This window comes from Neopsephotus bourkii, unplaced genomic scaffold, assembly GCF_033783945.1.
Source record: "Neopsephotus bourkii isolate Nb327-2 ecotype Australia unplaced genomic scaffold, CSIRO-AGI_Nbou_v1 NB_1433, whole genome shotgun sequence".
Lineage (NCBI taxonomy): Eukaryota > Metazoa > Chordata > Aves > Psittaciformes > Psittacidae > Neopsephotus > Neopsephotus bourkii.
The window spans coordinates 5,776,463-5,797,218 of NW_026901910.1; the positions used below are offsets into that span (position 1 = coordinate 5,776,463).

The 20,756-nt window shown below is 51.6% G+C and overlaps 1 protein-coding gene across 6 annotated transcripts in view; it reads right to left on the bottom strand.

Annotated features, from left to right (window-relative positions):
• Positions 1-3,595: 3,595 nt before the first annotated feature.
• The window catches only part of LOC133220461 (opioid-binding protein/cell adhesion molecule homolog), a 332,740-nt gene continuing 315,579 nt past the window's right edge, over positions 3,596-20,756 (bottom strand). For all 6 annotated transcript variants that reach the window (XM_061368627.1, XM_061368626.1, XM_061368630.1 and 3 more), the window contains 5 exons: positions 9,741-9,866; positions 8,988-9,122; positions 8,790-8,910; positions 8,345-8,496; positions 3,596-4,925 (listed from right to left, as the gene is read on the bottom strand). In XM_061368627.1, the coding sequence (XP_061224611.1) occupies positions 4,825-4,925; positions 8,345-8,496; positions 8,790-8,910; positions 8,988-9,122; positions 9,741-9,866 (635 nt within the window). In that variant the 3' untranslated portion in view covers positions 3,596-4,824. The remainder of the gene's footprint in view (positions 4,926-8,344; positions 8,497-8,789; positions 8,911-8,987; positions 9,123-9,740; positions 9,867-20,756) is intronic.

Here is a 20,756-nt window from a genome sequence, read left to right on the forward strand (position 1 = left end):
AGTCACCAGCCCTGGAAGTGTTCATACACTGTGTAGCTGAGGCCCTCAGTGATATGGGTCACTGCCTTGGCAGTGCTGTAGTAAAGGTGGACTTGATGATCTTAAAGGTCTTTTCCAACCTTTTTGATTCTAGGATTTGAGCAAAAGTCCCAAGTAAGGGACAGGGTAATGAGGATGTGGAGACAGGACTGTTGGGGCAGTTTCCAGTGTCAGGATGGCATTGGGAGGAGGCATCTGGCCACCCCAGCTCCAGGGAACACTGGAACCAGCCCTTTCCTATGGATGTGGGTTATAGGAGCAAGCATTGCAGCCAGATTTGTCTTTGGCAGCAGATGTACCTCTGTCTCTCCCAGGAAGAAAGGTGATGGAGGGCTTTGTGCGGCTCTTGGGGCTGCCAGGACGAGCAGAACCAGCCTGTCAGCACAGGCAGTGCTTGGGGGGCATGGGGAGTGCTCATACTCATAATGGGGATGGAGGTAATGGGGCCATCTCCTTCACCTCTCTGTAACTGTCAACTTTTCGGTGCTCTAGGTGAGAAATCAAGGAGTGTCTGATGCCAGAGGCTGAGGGACAAAGAGCAAGTTAAAGATTGAGAGCAAGGCTGCTCCGTGGATGTGTTTCTGTATTTATTTATTGACATACGTACTGGTGTCTCTTGGTGGTGGATAGGGATGGAAATAACACCCTCCATCCCTCTAGACCTAGCAGCTCAGGTCCTTGTCTTTAGGCACAAGTTGGGTGTTGTTGAGGGCTGGGGAGGAAACCATCCAAACCAGGAAGGGAGCCAATGGGCAACCCAAGGCCAGGGGCACGGGAAAAGGGGCTGCACTGCATCCCTGGTGCTGGTTGATGGTGTCAGTGAGGTGTGATGGCAGATGGGATATCAGGCTGTCTATAGGTGTTTATCTCCCGTGGAGGCTGATCGATTGCCAGACACCCAACAAACTTGTCATGGTAAGATGGGAAGCAATAGCGAGGCCAGACAGTGGTAAGATACACAGGGACTAATGTGAAAGAGACAAGCATTGCCTCATGGCACTTGCAGTTCTTGTAGTCCTAGCTCCCTGGCAGGAATTTGGTTTTGGAGAGGCTCAAAGCAGAGAAGGTTTCCCAATGGTAACGTTGGGAAATGGTAACACTGGGGAAAGCCTTTCGGGAAGAGGAGCACGGAGTCAGGATGTAGCTCATCCAAGGCAGGGAGACTTTCTGCCAGGCTCATACACCACAGGGACAGCAGTGTTTGGGACACCCGGGAAGGACACACAGTATAGGGCAGCTCACTCCTTCCCATACCCCTTTCCTGAGGAAGCACTTACCTTACTGCTGGGATCATTCAAGGGGGTCGCCAAGTCCCCTGTCCCCCTTTAGGGGAGCTTGTTGAATGTTTTCTCCCAGTAGATGGAGTAGAAATATGAAGCAACCCCTGGGGACTATCCCAGCCCCATGTTTTTAGGGTGAGATCATAGCTGTGCTAGGGAGCCAGCTTCTTCTGCTCCCGGTCCTTGTGGTCTTAGTCCTTTGATGAAGGCTTTTTGTCCATGTCACACACTGTCAGATCCCAATGGGAACAAATCACCCTTAGGAGTGTGTGGTCCACAGAGACTTTGTGGGTAGGTTTAGTTGTTAGAGCAGGTCTTGTTAAGAGACAATGGAGAAGAGGCCAGGAACTGCTCAAAGGAAGCTCCCAACTGAGCAGCTTCTGCAGAACTTAGGTGAGCCATAAGAGCAAAGCTGGTCTTTACCCTGCAGGGTCTCCATGAACAGGTACGTGTGGGCCCCAGGGGAGACACATGGGATGAGGGACACTTGAACAACCCCTGGTTGGGATGGGGGAGGTCGAAGCATCCATCATGGTGTTTATGGGGTCCATGAAGCAAAGCCCCAAAGGTACAAAGTTGGTCAAACTTTATTGATACACTGCACAATCACAACCATCTCTTATTCTTGCCGAATTAGAAAAGGTTACAACTACAATGTAACATGCACAAATCTCAGGTAGTAGAGCCACCCTTGGAATACAATGACGGAAACTCAAGACTGGCCATCACGGCCATAAGCCGGAGAGACCCGGGAGCCACATTCCCCCTATCCCGGGTGCCCGGCCACCCCCCCAGCGTCCCAACGGGGAGAGCCGGCCTCCAACAGCCAACACGTTCCTCACAATGGCACGTTACATGGCACGGGAATGTCAACCACCATCCGAGGCAGAGGATGGGGGAGCCCCAACCTAGGGAGGAGGAGGAGGATGGGGCACAGGGTGGCCCCGGCGCCGGGTTCGCTGGCATCAGCGTGCATCATGGTGTCTCGTCGTCACCTCCAATATGCCACTGCCCTTGTGCATCTGGGGCTATGTCAGCGTTTGCTGTGGGGACAGGGACATATGGGGCTGGTTGGGAAGGGGCACAGAGAGGTGGTGAGGGGCCGTCACAGGGTGGTTTTGACTGGTGAAGGTGCTGGGGCAAAGTATCTCCTGCCCCAAGGGGATTTTTGGAGCTGGCACATGAGAAGGATGTGCTTATCGCCACGCCGGCTGAAGATGGTGCCACGCAGGGCCATGTGCTAGGACCTAGATCACTGCTGGAGAAGAGGAGTAGGACCACAGGGACTGCAGGACATGGACTCTCCAGGTCAGCACTGTGCTGGATCCTCATCCATCAGGTAAGCCAGCGCATCGGGCCGTGTTGGTTTTAGCAGTCAGCCATGGTACATGTTGAACATCCAGGGTGTGGAGGCAGGAGCATCCATTGAGATGTTGTAGTTGCTGCTTTCTTTTGTGTAGGTTCTGCCCTTGTGGGGCTGCATAAAGGATGGAGAGGTGCCCATGGTGGCTTCTGGCTCGAGGGTGTAGCCCTCAATGACATGGTTTAGTGGTGGTCTTGGCAGTCCTGGGATAATGGTTGGACTTGATGATCTTAAAGGTCTTTTCCAACCTGGTTGATTCTATCACCCTGTGCGTTGAGGACCATCAGCCCCAGCTTTCTCCAGCAGGATGGCAGAGCAAGGAGGTTGTGGTAGCAGCAAAGTTTGCATGGGAAAGGCAGCATGTGCATGGTCATTGCTTTTAAGCCATGTCACTTACAGAAGGAGAAGGAAGGGACAAGGCATGGGGAGGCATAGAGCAGGACTTGGATGCTTTGTGTGCTTGCTCGCTGTGTTGCTATAGAGTTGAAGCTCTGTGTCCAGGCATAGGGTCTGGCATTGCAGGTGACTGTGCAGGGGCAGGACAGGAGGGTCTATCCCTGGTGTACTCCCAGGTGGACATGGAGCATTGGGAAGGCTCAGGGCTGCCACCACATACAGGACTGTGGTGCAGGATGCTGTTGGGGCTGTGATTCAGTAGGGAGGGAGGTTATGGGACCATCATCATGGGTAGCAGGGGAGAAAGCAGAGGGTAGAGTCTGGTTGCATCCATTTTGGTGTCCAAGGCATGTAGCAGCAGCAGGGATTGGCAAGTAGCAAGCTCAGGGCATAAGAGCTGTCCTTGTCCCTGCAGCAAGTGATGGAGCCAGAGCCTCCTCCATAGGGGCAAGTGCATTAGGTGGACTTTCTTCAGGCAGGGGCACATGGTGTGTGTGAGAAAAGGCAGAATGTGTGCTCCCACGTGTGTTCCATCCCTCAAAGAGCAGAGATACTTGGCCAGATGGTAGGAGAGGCCACCATGGGAGAAAAGGGAGGTGAGGAGTGGTCCCATCCCCTCTGGGTGCCAGTGTCAGGACCTGGTGTTTTGCTGTGTCATTTAGTGCCTCTGCCCAATGTGGTGGTGTTGTGCTTTTGATGTGCAGGTTGGAAAGTGCTTGGGAAAACAAGCCTGGAGGAACCTCCCCAACTACTTGAAAAGAGGTTTGAGTGAAGTGGGGATTTGTCTCTTCTCCAAGGGAACAAGGGATAAGACAAGAGGAAACAGCCTCAAGAGGTTTAGATGGAGATGAGGAACAATTCCTTCCCCAAAGGGTGCTCAGACATTGGAACAGGCTGCTCAGAGCCATGCTGGAGTCACCATCCCTGGAAGTGTTCCCAAACCATGCAGCTGAGGCCCTCAATGCCATGGGTTAGTGGTGGCCTTGGCAGTGCTGGGACAAAGGTTGGACTTTATGATCTTAAAGGTCTTTTCCAACCTGGTTGATTCCATGATTCCAAGTGCTGGCAGCACATCAGGGTGAGAGCCATGGGGCAGGCCCTGACACTGGGAGGGCAACAGAGGAGTGGACAGGGGTCTGGAGCAAAGAGGGGTGGCAGCCTGGATGCCCGATCTGGTGAGCAGGAGGTCCCCAAGAGGGCTGGTGGCAGTCCTCAGGGCTCACATTCCTGGGTGACCAGGCTCCTGCCCTTAGGAATGTGATGGTGCTTTGGGTAAGGAAGAGGGTAACTAGGAGAAGGACCAATGTGAGGGGTTTGACCCTGTTTGTGTGGGGTGAGCCCCTTGGAAAGGGCCACTGAGGGTGTTTAGGGAGGAGCTTTGGCAGCGAGAAGTGACATTCAGGACCGAGAGGGCTGAAGGCAGAGCCATGGGGCTTCAGCCCTTGGGGTCTTTTTGGGCATAGGTGGCTTAGTGAAACAACGAGATGGATATCCCTGGCGACAGCTCCGTGCCTGTGGGGAGCCCCATCCGTGCCGGACCACGTCCCTGGGGTGACATCGGTGGGTGACAGTCTGGTGGCACGTGGTGGGGTCTGTACAGCGTAACCGGCGGTGAGAAGGGCACCGAGACAGGCCCATCCCCGGCTGCTCAGCGCCCATCCTCTGGCGCATCGCCCGCCCCATGGAGAGGAGTCCCCGGGTGCCGTGGGGGGCAGCGGGGGCCTCCCGGGACCCTCCGCTCCCTTATCAAAAGTCGAGGAGGAGACGAGCGAGGAGAGTGGCCCAAAGGCAGAGCCCGGCGCCTGCCCGGGATGCCGCGTTGCCGCCGTCGTGCACTGCTCCGGGGCCTGTGCAGGGGACAGAAGAAGACAAAGGAGAGCATTAAGGGCAGTGCAGGTGACCACGAGTGACCCACCTCCCCATTGTCTTTCATATCCCACACCCCCTGTTCTGGGTGCTCCTGGGATGTTGCATTCCCCACTCTTAGGGATGTTGGTTTATGCATTGTTTGGAGAGCGTTGCTGGTGGTGGTGTTAAGGAGGCAGGCAAAGAGCTTGAGGCACGTCTTTGTTGGAGGAGGAGGAGGAAGGCCCCATAGGCATGAGAAGGTGGCAGAGGACATAGATTATTTGGAGTGTGGCTGTGCAGGCAAGTCTTTAGCAGGAGCACAAGGGTGAAGAAAGAAGTGTGCTGCTGTCTCTTGGTTTGAGTGCTCTTGGCCATTCTGGACTTGAGCCTCTGGGTGGGTAGGAAGGACCCCCTGTGGCTGGGGGTGTTAAGGGGTTCACAGGCTGTATTTGGTGGTGTTTTGGTCCTGGACAGCAGAGTTAGTTGGTGAGGTGTAACACTTGCAAGCTGTTTACCACGGGTTAAGTTTTGACACGGAACGGGAAGGGACAATACGGGAGTTAGCCTTGTGGAAACCAGTTGGCATTGCCAGGGCAATCACAGGGGGTTGATGTGGGGTTTCTTCCTATCAGGCACATGTCGAGGACAGCACTGTGGTTTAACCCCAGCAGAAGCCAGGACAGACAGACAGTGGTGGCAGCAATGAGGAAGAGGAGCAACCAGACACCATTTCAGAGGTGCTTGGAAGTGGGACAACTCATTCTCAGCACTAAAGGCATCAGCCTTTAGTGCTGAGCATGAGCTGGATATGGCATGGGTCAGACATGTGGACTGTCATGTGCATGGCAACGTTTTGATGTCATGGTGTGAGGGGGTTCTTAGGAAGCAGGCAAGGAGGAAGAGGAGGACAAAGAAGATGCAGCCATTGAGGTCTGTGTGTGGAAAGCAGGTTTGTTGCATCTCATAAGATGAAGGCTAGTTGTTTGGGTAGGTAGATGCATGTGGGTGCCAGCTGAGAAGAGCCAGGGAAGCAAAGGCCTGGAGGAGAGACCAGGCACAGGTCTGCCCATGCTCCACATACTGTGGAGAGGCAGGAGAAGATGATGAGGGATAGATATAAGGTTGGAGCATGGCCATGATGTAAGGCTAGGCATGCCACCAGGCCGAAGAGTGTGGTGAGGAAGCTTGGTAGATAGATAGAGGGCTTAATCCCCAGGCAGCTTGGCCCATGTAGACAGAAATGGATGGACAGCCAGAGAAGGAGGTTCCAGATCCAGTACATCAGGAAGTATAAGGAGATCCAGTGAAGACCAAGGGAGACAAAAGGTGACATCCTAGCAGGAGTCACTATGAATCCTCTGGCTGAGATGTAGGCACTGCTGAGCTGTTGTATAGGGAGTTAGGAGGACTATCTGGATAGGTAGGACTTTCTCTTTTAGGACATTTTAGGTATCACTTGCGAGCAGCTCTCAGTCCACAGCACAGAACCACATCTTTGTGGTGGAGACAACGATGGAAGAGGTAATGATGGAGGAGACCATGCATCCATCAGGACTGGACAAAGCAGATGGGCCTGGTGGTGGGTAGGAAAGGTGGCCAACAACAAACACATGAAGAGATGATGGTGGCGGTGGGTACTATTCTTTGCAGGTAGCAGGTCGGGCACCCCAGGATGGTTGGTGACGAGAGCTGCGATTCCAGAAGGGACACAACATTCGGGATGGACTCTGGGCAGGTATAGGAAACCCCTCCCTCCCCCTAGCCCCTTCCTTCCAGAGTGGAAGGAAGGGGAGGGAGTTTTTCCTACCCTTCTTATACCTACCCTTCCTATAATAAGTACCCTCTGGGGTGGGATTATGGTGCCTGGTGCCAATTGACATAGTGCAGGGGGGTCCCTCTGCTCACCCTTTCTTCCCTTTTTATAAGAGGTCCCATCTGGGATGGGATTATTTATGGTGCCTGGTGCCAATTGACAGAGCGCAGGGGGTGGTCCCTCTGCTCCCTAACCCCCATCCCACCCCTTCCCTATCTATATCCCCTTTCTCTATTTACAACCCACTACTCTGATGTAACCAGTCTAATAAAGCTGTGCTAAGCCTGAGTCAGCTGCATAACCCCACCTAGAGTGCCACCTATGCTACCTCAAGTGACACCTATACTACCAAACCTCCACTACCGTATGTGCCACTTACAACACCCAACCTAACACCTATACTATCCAAAGTGCCACCAGCACTACCCAGCTTAATGTGCCAGGTATGCTACCCAGCCTAACACCTACACTACTTAAAGTGTCACATACTCTACTCAACCTAACATCTGTGGTTCCCAAACTGCCACCTGTGCTACCCAACCTGACGCTTACACTACCTAAAGAAGTGCCACACAAAGACCTATGGTTCCCAAAGTGCCACCTCTGCTACACAACCTATCACATATACTACCCAAAGTGCCACCTATGCTACCCAGCCTAACAACTGTGGCTCCCAAATTGCCACCTACAGTATCCAACCTAACACCTATGATATCCAACCTAACACCACCTAAATTGCCAGGTATGCTACCTAGCCTAACACCTACACTACCTAAAGTGCCACATACTCTACCCAGCCTAACACCTATGGTTCCAAAAGTGCCACTTACACTACCCAACCTAACACCTACAGTACCCAAAGTGCCGCCTAGATACCCAGCCTAACACTTACGGTTCCTGAAGTGCCACCTATGCTACCCACCTGTGCTACCCAAAGTGCCACTTAGAGCATCTAATCTAACACTTACAGTACCCAAAGTGACACCTAAATCCCCAATCTAACACTGATGTTATACAACCTACCACTTATGCTTCCCAACTTGATACCTATGCTAGCCAAATTGCCACCTACGATACCCAAGCTACAATACCTATGCTACCTCAAGTGCCAACTACAATACCCAACTCGACACCTACACTTCCCAACCTGCCACTACCTGCACACCTTAACAACTGCCTGTATCCTTGCCAATGGGACAACCTGCAAATACCCTTCACTGTGTCCCCAGAGTGTGTCCTTACCTGCTGGGGCCTTCTCCTCAGGCCTGCGTTCCAACGATGTTCTGTCTCTTCACCATCTGCTGCTCATCCCTCAATACCCACCATAACCACCACCAAGCACTGCTAAGCAGTGCCCTCCTGCTTGGGCCAGTGCAGGTCTCCTCACCATCCTCTGATGTATCCTCCTGCTCAGAGCTCACTCCATTTAGCATCTCGATGGGATGGCATTGTTTCATAAAACCCACTCCCTTTCATCACTGGTCACACATCCTCCTCCTGTTCATCATCCCCCTCCTCTACTTCTTCCTCCTCCTCTTCTCCTTCTTCTTCCTCCTCCTCCTCTTCCTCACTACACCTTGCTGCAAACAAAACCGGGGTACCTACCATACAGGATGATGCTGGCATTGGTGTTGCCCAGCTTGTTTGTGGCCACACACGTGTAGTTGCCATAGTCCTTCTCTGAGACGTTGAAGAAGGTCAGCGTAGACAGGCGGCCCTTGCTCTCGATCCGCACACCCTCCAGTCCATTGGCTAACCTGCAAGGTTCAAAGCCACATTGATGATGCTTAGAGTGCAACGTGTCATGCTCCCTGCCCTTCCCACCAGATAAGTCCCACGCATGCCCCCTCCAGACTCCCCACATCCCATGAAGGCAAGCCCTGAAAAACTCTCCATCCCCTAACCCATCTCCCTGCATAACCTACGCATCCCACATCAACCCTACCAGCCACCACCGTTGCCTCTGGAAGAAACAACCCACTTAGACCCAGCACAATGTGTTGAACCCACTCTGCCTCCATACAAGGCCCTTGACCACCTTAGCTCTCACCTAGTGTCCTCCTTGAACCACTGAAACTCTGCCACGGGGACAGCCGAGGCCTCGCACTGCAGGATGCCCTTCTGGCCCACCGAGGCGCCCGTGTTCTTGGCATTGGAGATGTACGGTGGGTCTGTGGAGATCCCATGCCATGTCACCCTGTGCCACGATCCCACCACCCACCACCATTCCCCCGGCCCTTGCACTCACAGTTGACGGTGACTTTGACTTTCCTCACATCAGGAACAGCCACGTCATTGACGGCGCTGCATTCATACTCCCCGGACTGCTCCCTAGTGATGCCCGTGATCTCCAGGTACTCATCCTCACTGACAAAGCCCTGCCCTGGGAGATGGGCCAAACAGATCACACTGTCACCCACAGACACCAGTGCCTGGATCTCACCCATAGACCTGCCCTCCTCTGACAGCCCCCATTCTGGTCTCCCATTCACTCAGGAAGGTTGAGACATCTTCAACTCATACCTAGGCACGGCATCTCCACCCTCTGCAACAGAAATCTCTGCGCTGCCTTTGGCCACCTCTACAGGGACATAAAACCATAGAATCACAGAATGGTTTGGACTGGAAAGGACCTTAAGATCATCCAGTTCCAACCCTCTGGGAGACATTCCACTAGAACATGCCACCCGAGTCTTTGCCCAACCTGGCCTTGAACACTGCCAGGGATGGAGCGTTCAGCAGTTCTTTTGGCAACCTGTTCCAGTGCCTCACCACCCTCACAGGGAAGAGCTTCTTCCTTAGATCTAACTTGAACTTCCCCTGTTTCAGTTTGAACCCATCACCCCTTGTCCTATTGCTACAGTCCCTGATGAAGAGTCATCTAGCATCCTTGTAGCCCCCTTCAGATCCTGGAAGGCTGCCCTGAGGTCTATGGTCCATCCATCCCACGTGAGATCCTTGCTCAGACCCCTCATCCACTGATCCCTGAGCATGGTCTCACCTTTCCCGGAGAGGTGTCTCCACGTGACGGTGGGCTCTGGTCTCCCAAAAGCCAGGCACATGAGGGTGACGCTGCTGCCCTCATTAACAGTGATGTCTGATGAGATGTTCACAATCTGGGGGGGAACTGCAAGACACAAGCAGGAGGAAACCCACTGTCAAACACACCACCAAGACCTGCCCCATCACCAGTTGGCTGCACCCACCCCATTGCCCTGTCCAGTCACCAATCCAGTGTATCAGACATGGAGGGGTCCCCAGTGCCCTCTGGGGACCAGATACACTGCTTTTCTCCCCAGACACACACATCCAAGATCCCAATATCCAGCTCTTCTTATATCCTGCAACGAGCCTCATATTTTAGCATGTTTATTAAAGAAAGCTGTTTAAATTACTGAGCGTCTGCTCCCTTCAATACCAGCCATGGTGATTTATAGGATTCTATCCCCAGATACTCTATCTAATAAATAACTTCGCAATCTGCACATCCATAAATAACCCTGGCCCTGGCAAAAAGCAATTAAAGCCCATTCCCTGACGCCGCTTCCCAGCTCTCCGAGCAGTCGGACACAGCTCCCTGGGAGTGACTGAGACCTGACACTGCTCCTGCAACACCAGGAATACTGTGCCAACCCCATTCCTGAAGCATACAAGGTGAAGAGACCCCAGGTCGCACAGCATCCCATACCTGACCCTTGAAACAAGGGTGCTCGCACTGGGAAGAGTCAGAAATCTACCACAGCCAATACAGACACTGCCTGGAAAGGGACATCAGGGGTCCCCTGTTGCTGTTTTAATCCAGCCAACGACTACTTACTACACAGCAACTCACTCACCCCTCTTTTTTCCCCTTTCCAAGTGGGATGGGGGGGAGAATCATAGGAATGTAATACCCACAAGTTGAGATAAGTGTTTATAACTACAGTACCATCATAGAATCACAGGATCAACCAAATTGGAAAAGACCTTAAGATCATCAAGTCTACTGCCACTAACCCAAGTCATTGACGGCCTTGCCTACATGGTGTGTGAACACTTGCAGGGATGGTGACTGCAGCATTGCACAGGGCAATGTTCCAATGCCTGAGCACCCTCTGGGGCAGGAATTGTTCCTCAGCTCCATCTAAACCTGCCCTGGTGCAACTTGAGGCCGTTTCCTCTTGTCCCATCCCTTGTTCCTTGGGAGAAGACCTGGCTCCATCCTCCTGCCAGGCAGTTGTAGAGAGCAATAAGGACCCCCCTTGAGCCTTCCTTTCTCCAGATTAAACCCCCCAGGTCCCTCAGCCGTTCCCCATCACACTTGTGCTCCACTGCCCTTCTCTGTCCCCACTCCAGCACCTCAGTGCCTCTCTTGCAGTGAGGGGCCCAGTACTTAACAGTATAAAATATAAAATAGACAATGCATATAAAATAAATTATAATGTATTCTATAATAATAATGATAAGGGAAGTAAACATGGGGATAGAATATAAAGCTAAAAGGGGATAATGCTTCCTCCCAGCTTCTTGTGCCTCTCCTCACTGGCAGAGCACAAGAGCCTGAGAAGTCCTCGGATCAGGGTAAGTATAAGTACTACTTACTTAGCAACAACTAAAACTTCACTGTGTTACCAACGTCATTCTCAGACTAAATCCAAAGCACAGCACTGTACCAGCTACTGGGAAGCAAGTTAACTCTATTCCAACCTTAACCAGAACACCCTACCCCTGCTTTCCCAACCACCTCCCTCAGTGGGGCAAGCCACAGTGGGGACACAGACCGGTCTCTGCAGCCAGATGTGTCCTGCAAGGCAGTAAATTGCCCAACACCTTGACACATGAATACAGAAGTACATGGTCTGTTATAGCAAGGAAGATTGTTTAAGTCCTTCATGGGGGGGAAGCACCAATCTGGAAATGAAAAGTGTGCACTGCTGGAAAATGTAGTTAACGCTCAGAGCGGTGCCAGTTGACTCTGATGAGCTCTGATGGCCCTTCCTTGCTGGGACTAGGAGATGACGTTATCCCCTATTACCAGCCTCCCCGCACCTTGCCCTATCAGTAACAGCAGCTCAGCAGGTACCAGGATCATCTAAAACCAGCTACGTCATCCCAGAAAAGCCCTCCCACCACTGGGCACTTGTCACTCACTCACAATCCTGCAAACCAGTACTCCTCACAAGCAGTGCTAGACCTAAAGGACAGCATCTGGTGGGACCCCAGGATGTCTACCCCTGATCCACAAGTCAGCCTGGCTGTCTTATGTCTGCTATTACCTATAGAAGCTCTAAAGCAGGATGAGGGTGATGCAGGACCAGCAAAATCACAGCCATCGCACTCCCCCTAGGTACCCCTGTTTGGTGACCCTTGCTCTACACCCCACACTACCTGAAAGGCTGTGCCAGCCATGGATGACAGAGGATAAAACCCCAAACACAACACAGACATTATCTTCTGCTCACATCCTTACTAGATATAGGTGCTCCCTGCCAGAGGAAGGCAGGTGCCCCAGGACAGCTAGAACCAACTCCAAACACTCGAGGTGCTGTTTACTCAGAACAGAGCTAGGACTGTCTCACTCTAGGCTGTCCCCCAGGACCATCACCGTTTGTCCTCCAGCAATACACCCCTAGGACAGGGCTACTCCCCCAGGCTGAAAAAGGGGTGACACATGTGGGGTAGGGGGTAATCTGGAGCTTCCCAGCCTTCTTCCAGCTCACAGTCAGCATCCCTTTCCCATCCCCTAACTCCTAAACCCCACATACAAAGTGATACACAGAAACAAGTGTTCTGGACACAGATGTGAACCTCTGCTCCTCCCAGGCACAGAAATACTTTTGCTCCTGTGCAGGAAAATACCACTATCAATACACTCATCAGCCCTAACCCCCTTCCCTTAGCAAAGGATGCTGACACAGTGGAAAGATGAGGCTTGATACCCTGCCATGACAGCGATCGTTGCCTATGAGGTTACCAGGACTTGGAGAAGAACATCTAAAGACCTTGATTACATTTCTATAGATCCTACCAGCCAAGCTGTTGAGGACAACGGCATCTCAAGGGCGCACTGGCTTTGCCTTTAAGCAGGTTTAATCCCATGGGATGAGCGGATGGGAGCCAGGCAAATGCAAGGACACGAGTGCCGGCAGGAGGGATGGATCCAGCACCAAACATGACTGTGCAGCTAAAACCAGCCTGCTGTGCCCTGTAAACACCGTGAGGTGGGTACAGCCAAAGCACACACAGATCTGCCCTGACAAGCACATCCTGCCAGAGCTGCTGTGCCTTGAGACGGGGACCGGTTGGGATCAGGGCTGGGTGCCGAGTTCTAATGCTCTCCTGGTCACCAAAGGCCACACATAGCCCTGCTAATATCTCACAGCCCACCAGCACCACTATGGATGCTGTTCCTATCATTTCCCTACTGACAGCATGCTTTCCTTGGATTCACTTTGTTTCTTTATGTTTACTTGCCCTGCATCCCCTACAGAGCAAATATCCATGACTTAAGACAGTAACCCATAGATTCATAGGATCAACCAGATTGGAAAAGACCTTTAAGTCAAACCATTCTCAGCACTGCCAAGGCTACCACTAACCCATGACGCTGAGGGCCTTGTCTACATGGTGTGTGAACACTTGCAGGGATGGCGACTGAAGCATTGCACAGGGCAGCCTGTTCCAATGCCTGAGCACCCTCTGGGGAAGGAATTGTTCCTCAGCTCCATCTAAACCTGCCCTGGTGCAACTTGAGGCCGTTTCCTCTTGTCCCATCACTTGTTACTCTCCGTACTACATATATAAGATAAGAAACAAACATACTAACAACCAGGTGAACGTACTAACAAGCAGCCAGAGAAGACATTAACAAGATCCCTACCCCCACTTATTCATACTCCTGCCTTCCTTGTAAAAGACTGCGACTAGAAGCAAACTGAATACAGATTAAATCCCAAGGAATAGGGGAGCAGCCCACAGAGGATTTCCTTGACCCTGCATGGTATTAATCACAACTAACTTAATGCATAATGTTTGCTAGGCCAAAAAGAATACATTTGTGCTGTAATTTCTTGTTTGCTTGGAAAGCCGGTGAGAGAAATGGAATGTGAAAGCGATGCCACTAAATTCAATAACAATAAGCCTGTGATTTATCTCCTTCCTTTACCGCGCCAAACCTGAACTGCTTGATGCGGTTCGCTCTCCATCGGAGCACACAGTGTCCCTGCCCTCGCCTCCTAAACCAGAGACTGCAAATAGCCAAGTCATCCCTGTGACATCCCCAAAACCAGCCAGTCCATGCACTTCCTCTGGGCACAAGCACTGCATGTGCTCCACAGCCACCCCATATGGGGACAAAAGCAACCAGGGAGCTTGGACCTCATGTGCTTCTAGCAGACACCCCGATGTGTGCTTAGGGACAGCCACCACCTCAGCAGAGAGCACAGCTCCAGCCCATGTCACTGGCAATCCCTTTTCCCTGCTAAACCACATGGGAAAAGCCAGCACGTCAGGAGTCACTGCGTGACCACTGATTACATGTGATGCTGATGCACACAACCACATGCGAGCTGAGTCATCTCCCAGCTGCTCCTTACATCGATCCCGACTGGAGCCACTCACCATGGCCCTGGACTATATTTAGCTACCAGATCATTCCTGATGGACGCCTCAGAGTGCAAAGCCTGGCTGAGCACTGCAGCTGACACATGCAACCTGTGCTCCTCCTCCGCATCCTTGGCTCCTAGTCCATTAAATGAGACCTCTTCCTAGACCTTCAGTAGGGTGAGATGACACGTGGCTACCTACAAGCTCTACATAATACCAGATGACAACCAATCACCCACCTCTACTCAAGGAACAGGTCCCCACAGAGACTTGCTCTGCCTACAGAAGGGGACATCCCATCTTGAGCACTCAGTGGAAAGGGGATAGCCTCCACAGACATCATGGTGCCCAGGGCCTCCAGATCTTCATGAGCCTCCCTGGTGTAAGAGGGATGGAGCTGTCAGAAGCTCATTAGCTACAGAAACCAGCATAAAGGTGCCAATGATGCTGCAAGCTCCTGTTTGGGGCTGATACCCTTAAAGAAGAAATGTAAGCATGCAAAGTGCCCCCACATCCCATCTAGCCTGGGTGGAAGTGACTTGGGGACAAGGAAGCGATATGAGGAGTTTGAACAAAGTGCTGTGTCTCAGCAACAAAGATGATCATCTCCCATCAAACATGTTCCTATGACAGCCCAATCTGAGAGGCTCATCCAAAGTTGGGTGTACTAAGCAAATGGATTAAGTGCCTCATTCAACAGAATGACTTATATAAAATGACCCAGGCAAGCGAGCTATGTGCCACACACTGCCTCACACACAGTCTGGGTGCTTTGTTTGCAAGGGAAAAGCTTAGAAACACAGAACCAACCAGGTTGGAAGAGACCTTTAAGCTCATCAAGTCCAACCATTCTCCATCACTGCCAAGGCCACCACTAACCCATGGCACTGAGGGCCTTGGCTACACGGTGTGTGAACACTTGCAGGGACAGGGACTCCTGGGCAGCCTGTTCCAATGCATGAGCACCCTGTGGGGCAGGAATTGTTCCTCAGCTCCATCTAAATGTCCCCATGTGCAGCTTGAGGCCATTTCCTCTTGTCCGATCCCTTGCTCCTTGGGAGCAGAACCCAGCCCCCTCCTGGCTCCATCCTCCTGTCAGGCAGCTGTAGGGAGAAATAAGTTCCCCCTGAGCCTTCTCTTCTCCACACTAAAAGATCTTCCCTTCCCCTTCTCTAGGCCATTCCCTTTTCACAGACTTCCCCCAGCAAAACCCACTTTTTGTGCTCCTTTGATGGGGCAGGATCATCACACACAGATTTCAGACACATCCTCTCTGCTGTGCAGACAAGATTTGCCAGCCTGGCTCCTATTCCCTCAGCAACCACATCTCTCCCACATTGGAATTCAACACAAAGGCATCTAAAAGCCAGGGGGGATGCAAAATCCATTCACGTCAGGGACTAAACACTCACAAGCCATCACAAGAATGAAACATGGGCATTGACCACCCTATCTTAGGTCATCTCCCAGCTCCTTGCCATGCACCCTTGTGCTCCAGGTTTTTACGCGGAGCCAGGGAAATCCATCAACCCAAATTCCCAATGTTCTACCTGCTGTGTAACAACCTGCTGGGATCTTTATGAACAATTAGGAAGCAGAGTGCAATAGAATGAGGAAACAATATCTCCAGTTCTCCCCCCTCTTCCCCATGTTCCCTTTTAGCAGTAATTCACCAGCCACCACCCCACTGTTGGTCCAGCAGCTCCCAATCCAATGGCATGTCCCACCAGATCCTTTTCCCTGATTTGCAGAAGCCTTGAGAACAGGAGGCTGAGGACTCGCTGGGTGTTCCCCATCCCATCCTTCCTCCATACCTCCATCTGGATTTCAGGTCCATGTTCTCTTTAAGGCTGTTCCCACCTAGGCAGGACGTGCTGTTTCCTTTCCACTGCTTCCCGCTCCCTGTGCCCTCACTTCTTCATTACTCTTTCATTTATCCCTTTTTGATGCTCAGTGTTTTCCTGCATGTGCACATTTGATTCTCTCTTCCCTTTGTTCTACAACTCTCTGAGCTTCTCTATTCATCCTCTTTGGCTTTAACCCCCTTCCAGTTCCTTCTTCCTTCAATCTTTGCTATTCCTTACAGATATTCTCTAGTCTTCCTTCAGCTATAAATTCACTGCTGCATCTTCTTTCCTTGCCTGCCTGCCTTTGAATTCTGGCTCATCCTCTGCTGCTTCAGGGAGGGAAGAACAGTGTCATAGGGATCTGGTTGCTCCTTTGGACCCTTTTCCCATCCTAAGACAGGACATTGCTTATCACAAGGATTCCTTTCCATCTGTGCTATGTGAGACCTGTGGCCATCAGCCACCCCCCTTGGCAACACAAGCATCACTCTCCAAACCCTGACATGATTTTCAGGGGGATTTGGAAGCCATGATGGGGCTCCTTTCCACTGAGGCCATCATCTCTGGGATTCCTCATCAAACAGCCACAACCTCAACCTGTGCCACCCTGGTTGGGGTCCAGTACCACATCTTACATCCCTTACATACTCCTGAGCATCCTGAACTTACCCTTTCAGGCTCACAATAGCCAAACAGAGTGGGATGCTGAAGAAATGCATCCAGACCCCCAGGTAAGCCTCCAGCACTACTCTTTTCTCCTGCTCCCACAGGATATCAGCAGCTCCAGGGTAGAAGCAAGCTCTGCTTCTGGTCCTGCAAACACATGCAAGAGCCTGGATGCCACATCCCATTCTGCTTCCATCTCGGGAGGAAAAGCTTTTCCCCATGATCTTCTGGTCTGATGACACCTTGCATGGCACCACTGCATGGTCCAAAGGCATGATGCCCACTCAGATGTCCTCAGAGAAGGCCATGAAACATGACTTTAAACACTACAGACATGCCATGTTTTGGGCTCTCGCTCCTGCTGGGAAGATGCCTTTCCAGCCTAAGTGGCTTCAAATCATTTGGTTAGACCCACAGGCAAATGAACACAGCACATGTCCAAACATCACTGGCCATTTTGCCACCCCACCTGAGGACAACTTCCATTGCCAAGAGGGAACAAATCCCACATCTTTGCCACACTGGCTGAAGATCTCAACCACCTTCCAGTAATATCTGTGCACTTGTTCCAAAAATGCCAAGAGAGGAGCTCAGGCTCAGAGGACCGGACCTGAGCTCTAAGCCTTTGGCAACCTCTGTGCAAGGAGCTGCATTCCTCCTGAGACACCATACCGCTGGAACCAACAGGATGGAAGGCAGTTGCCCTCCCATCCATACCACAGATACAGGGACCATAACGTAACAAGCAGCACATACAGGATGGGCAGGTGATGAACCCTTTGCTTTGGACACCATGTGTCACCCAGCAAGCCCGAGATATTCCCTTGCTTCAAGAAGCACCTTTGCAGGTTCTTCAAGTTCACTAAGTCCTAAGTCCATTAAGTTCTTTAGGTGCTTCCCTGTGAGGGTGCTGAGGTGTTGGCACAGGTTGCCCAGAGCAGCTGTGGCTGCTCCATCCCTGGCAGTGTTCAAGGCCAGGTTGGACACAGGGGCTTGGAGCAAGCTGCTCCAGTGGAAGGGGTCCCTGCCCGTGGCAGGGGCTTAGAACTGAATGAGCTCTAAGGTCCTTTCCAACCCATGATTCTATAAAACCCTCCACTTAAGATGTATGTGGAGCCATACATCCAGGCAGCCCAGCACGCGACATAAAGCAACCGGAATCTACCAGCAGCATCACATTGACTGCCCATCCTCTCTTGTTCTCTCTATCATACTTAGATATGGTCATCTTAGACTGTCATCTCTTGTCCTCTGTGACAGAGACTTCTCTAGGTAGATCAAAAAAACCCACACCAGCTGGTAAGGGGTAAGTATCTAATGAGCAGGGAGCTAAGCCCGCTCTGGAGGCCCCTACCTAGCAAGCATTCCCTTCTCTCCCCTTTTCCTTTCTTCAGGCTATTTCTGTACTCCACAACCCCCCTCCTCACACCAAGTCTTAAACGCCAAGCAGTTAAAATATGTTTTCTAATAAACACTTTCTATGCTTACAACCTATTACTGGGTCTTTCCTACAACCTAAGGCAGCTGAGCCTCTCCCTGTGTTTCCTCAGCTCACCACACACCCATCAGCCTCCTGGTAAGGTTTTAATAAGTGTCACTGTCTCAGCTCCTGCCTGGATATCAAAGGCAGCGGGATAAAAGTGAGCTTAACTGGAGCCATCCTGAAATCTGTGGTGCCAAGGGGAGCCCGGAGCTCAGTCTACATCACAGAAGAGCTCAATGAGGCCATGACGGGGTGGGGGATTTGCCCTGTCAGAGACCTGAGGAGCTGGTTGTTATCAGAAAGCAGAAAGAAAGATTCAGTTTGCTTTGGAGACACTTGGTGAGGAGCTACATGTGGATCAGTGACGCTTTGAGAAGTGAGGGATGCAACAAGTGACATAAGACAGCTCTAGGGTGCATCCTTCGGTGCACTTGGAAAGCCATCCACATGACCACAACTTCCCTACTGAAAATGAAGGCCACGGTCCATTGAAACCCATCCTGGCTCTCAACATGAGGAAAGTAGCAAACACTAGGATGGGAAAATGGATTGCACCAACCAGCAGCTCCCAGTAACAATGCAGACAGCCAGGAGAGGTTTTAAAGAAGAATCTGTCGTGAGTAGGATTAAGGCTGCACAAAGGAGGCTTCTCTACGTAAAGCTGCAGCAGAGGACATCTGAGGAGTACCAAAGACCACTGTCAGATAGGGGTGGACTGTTGCAGTGTTCAGCACAGAAAACTCCATCATTCAGGGAGCTGTGTGGATACCAAAGCAATGCTATGCTATGACATGCTGCTTCAGCACGTACTCTCTCCTCTCTAGTGTCTACTACAAGGAGGACACTGACTACAAAAGCCACAGCTTTAACCAAAATATCCACCCTGAAGTCAACTTTTCAGGCTGAAATACACCCCATGTCCTGAAATAGTGCACACCAAGGAGGCATGGGTGTATCCTGCCTGTGGTCTACGGTGCCCCACACACTGAAACCACTTTGCAACACAATGCAGTGAGGTCTCCTGGTTGATCCTGGAAAGACTGTCATGGTTCATACCAGAGGCAGGAGGCCTCATCTGTGGTCCAGCCCAACAGCATCCTCTGCTCAAGCAAATTCTGAGAAGAGGAAGTTGAGGAGACTCATTTCACTCTACAATACCTAAAGGGGCTCCAGGAAAGCTGGAGAGGGGCTCTGGACAAGGGCCTGTAGGGACAGGCCAAGGGGAATGGCTTGAACCTGCCTGAGGGGAGACTGAGATGAGCTCTTAGGCAGAAGTTCTTCCCTGTGAGGGTGCTGAGGCACTGGCACAGGGTGCCCAGGGAAGCTGTGGCTGCCCCATCCCTGGCAGTGCTCAAGGCCAGGTTGGACACACGGGCTTAGAGCAACCTGCTCTAGTGGGAGGTGACCATGGATGTTGGAACTAGATGAGCTTTAAGGTCTCTTCCAACCCAAACCAGTCTGGGATTCTGAGATAATTCTATGATCTTCTACTTGTACAAGATTAAATGCCAGTTCTCTCTGTATCCCTAATTCCCCAAAACACACTGGCATGCCACAAACATCACGTGTTCCTAAAAGCTTCCATCCCATCGTCACGAGGTGGCCCCCAAGAAAAAGGATGTAAAGGGAGACAAAACAAACCCCTTGGCTTCCTGCCACCTACACTCTTATAAACCCTTGTTAACAGCTGTTGCTATGATCCAATCCAAGAGGTGTATTAATAGCAACACTAAGAGACACATTTACTGTTGACTGCAGCTCCGTGGCAGATTTATCACCGGGTTGCTGGGGGGAGAGGCAGGAGCACCATTAAAACCCAATTGAACACAAAGAGCCAATAGTCTATCCAGCCAACTTAGAGTTTTGCACAATACAAATAGAAATGAACCGCCCTGAACACGGTTGTTGACTGGTCAGAAGGCACATTTTAGTCACCAAGGAACTGCACTGGAGCTGGACCAGGGACAGAGAAGGGAAGGATTTGCTGCTTGGGCCACCACCACCATCTACAGGACAGCAAGGTGGTACCTACAGATGGACTTTCACAGCAGCCCCACTTAAGTAAACCCTGTGGCTTGATCTTAATGCATCAAAAGAGAAATAGAGAAGCTTCTCAGCATAGAGCACTTGACCTATACTTGCATCACCACAAAACCCCAGCTCCTCTCTGCAACACAGCTGACAACCACAGTCACTGCTGCACAGAAGCTGTTCAATAAGATGTGCCACATGCCCACAGCGGGGAAGAACCTTTCCAGGAACAGTTAGGACTGCCTCAGCACCAGACAGATGCTCTGGATGCAAAGTATCCCTCGCCTTCACTCATCCAAGCCTGGGAAGTGCCTGCATGGCAAGCCCTGCTCTGAAAATGGGACAAGGGGAGCGGGAACTGCCAGTTCACCTGATTCCATGAGGTGCAAAGCACTTGGATACTTCC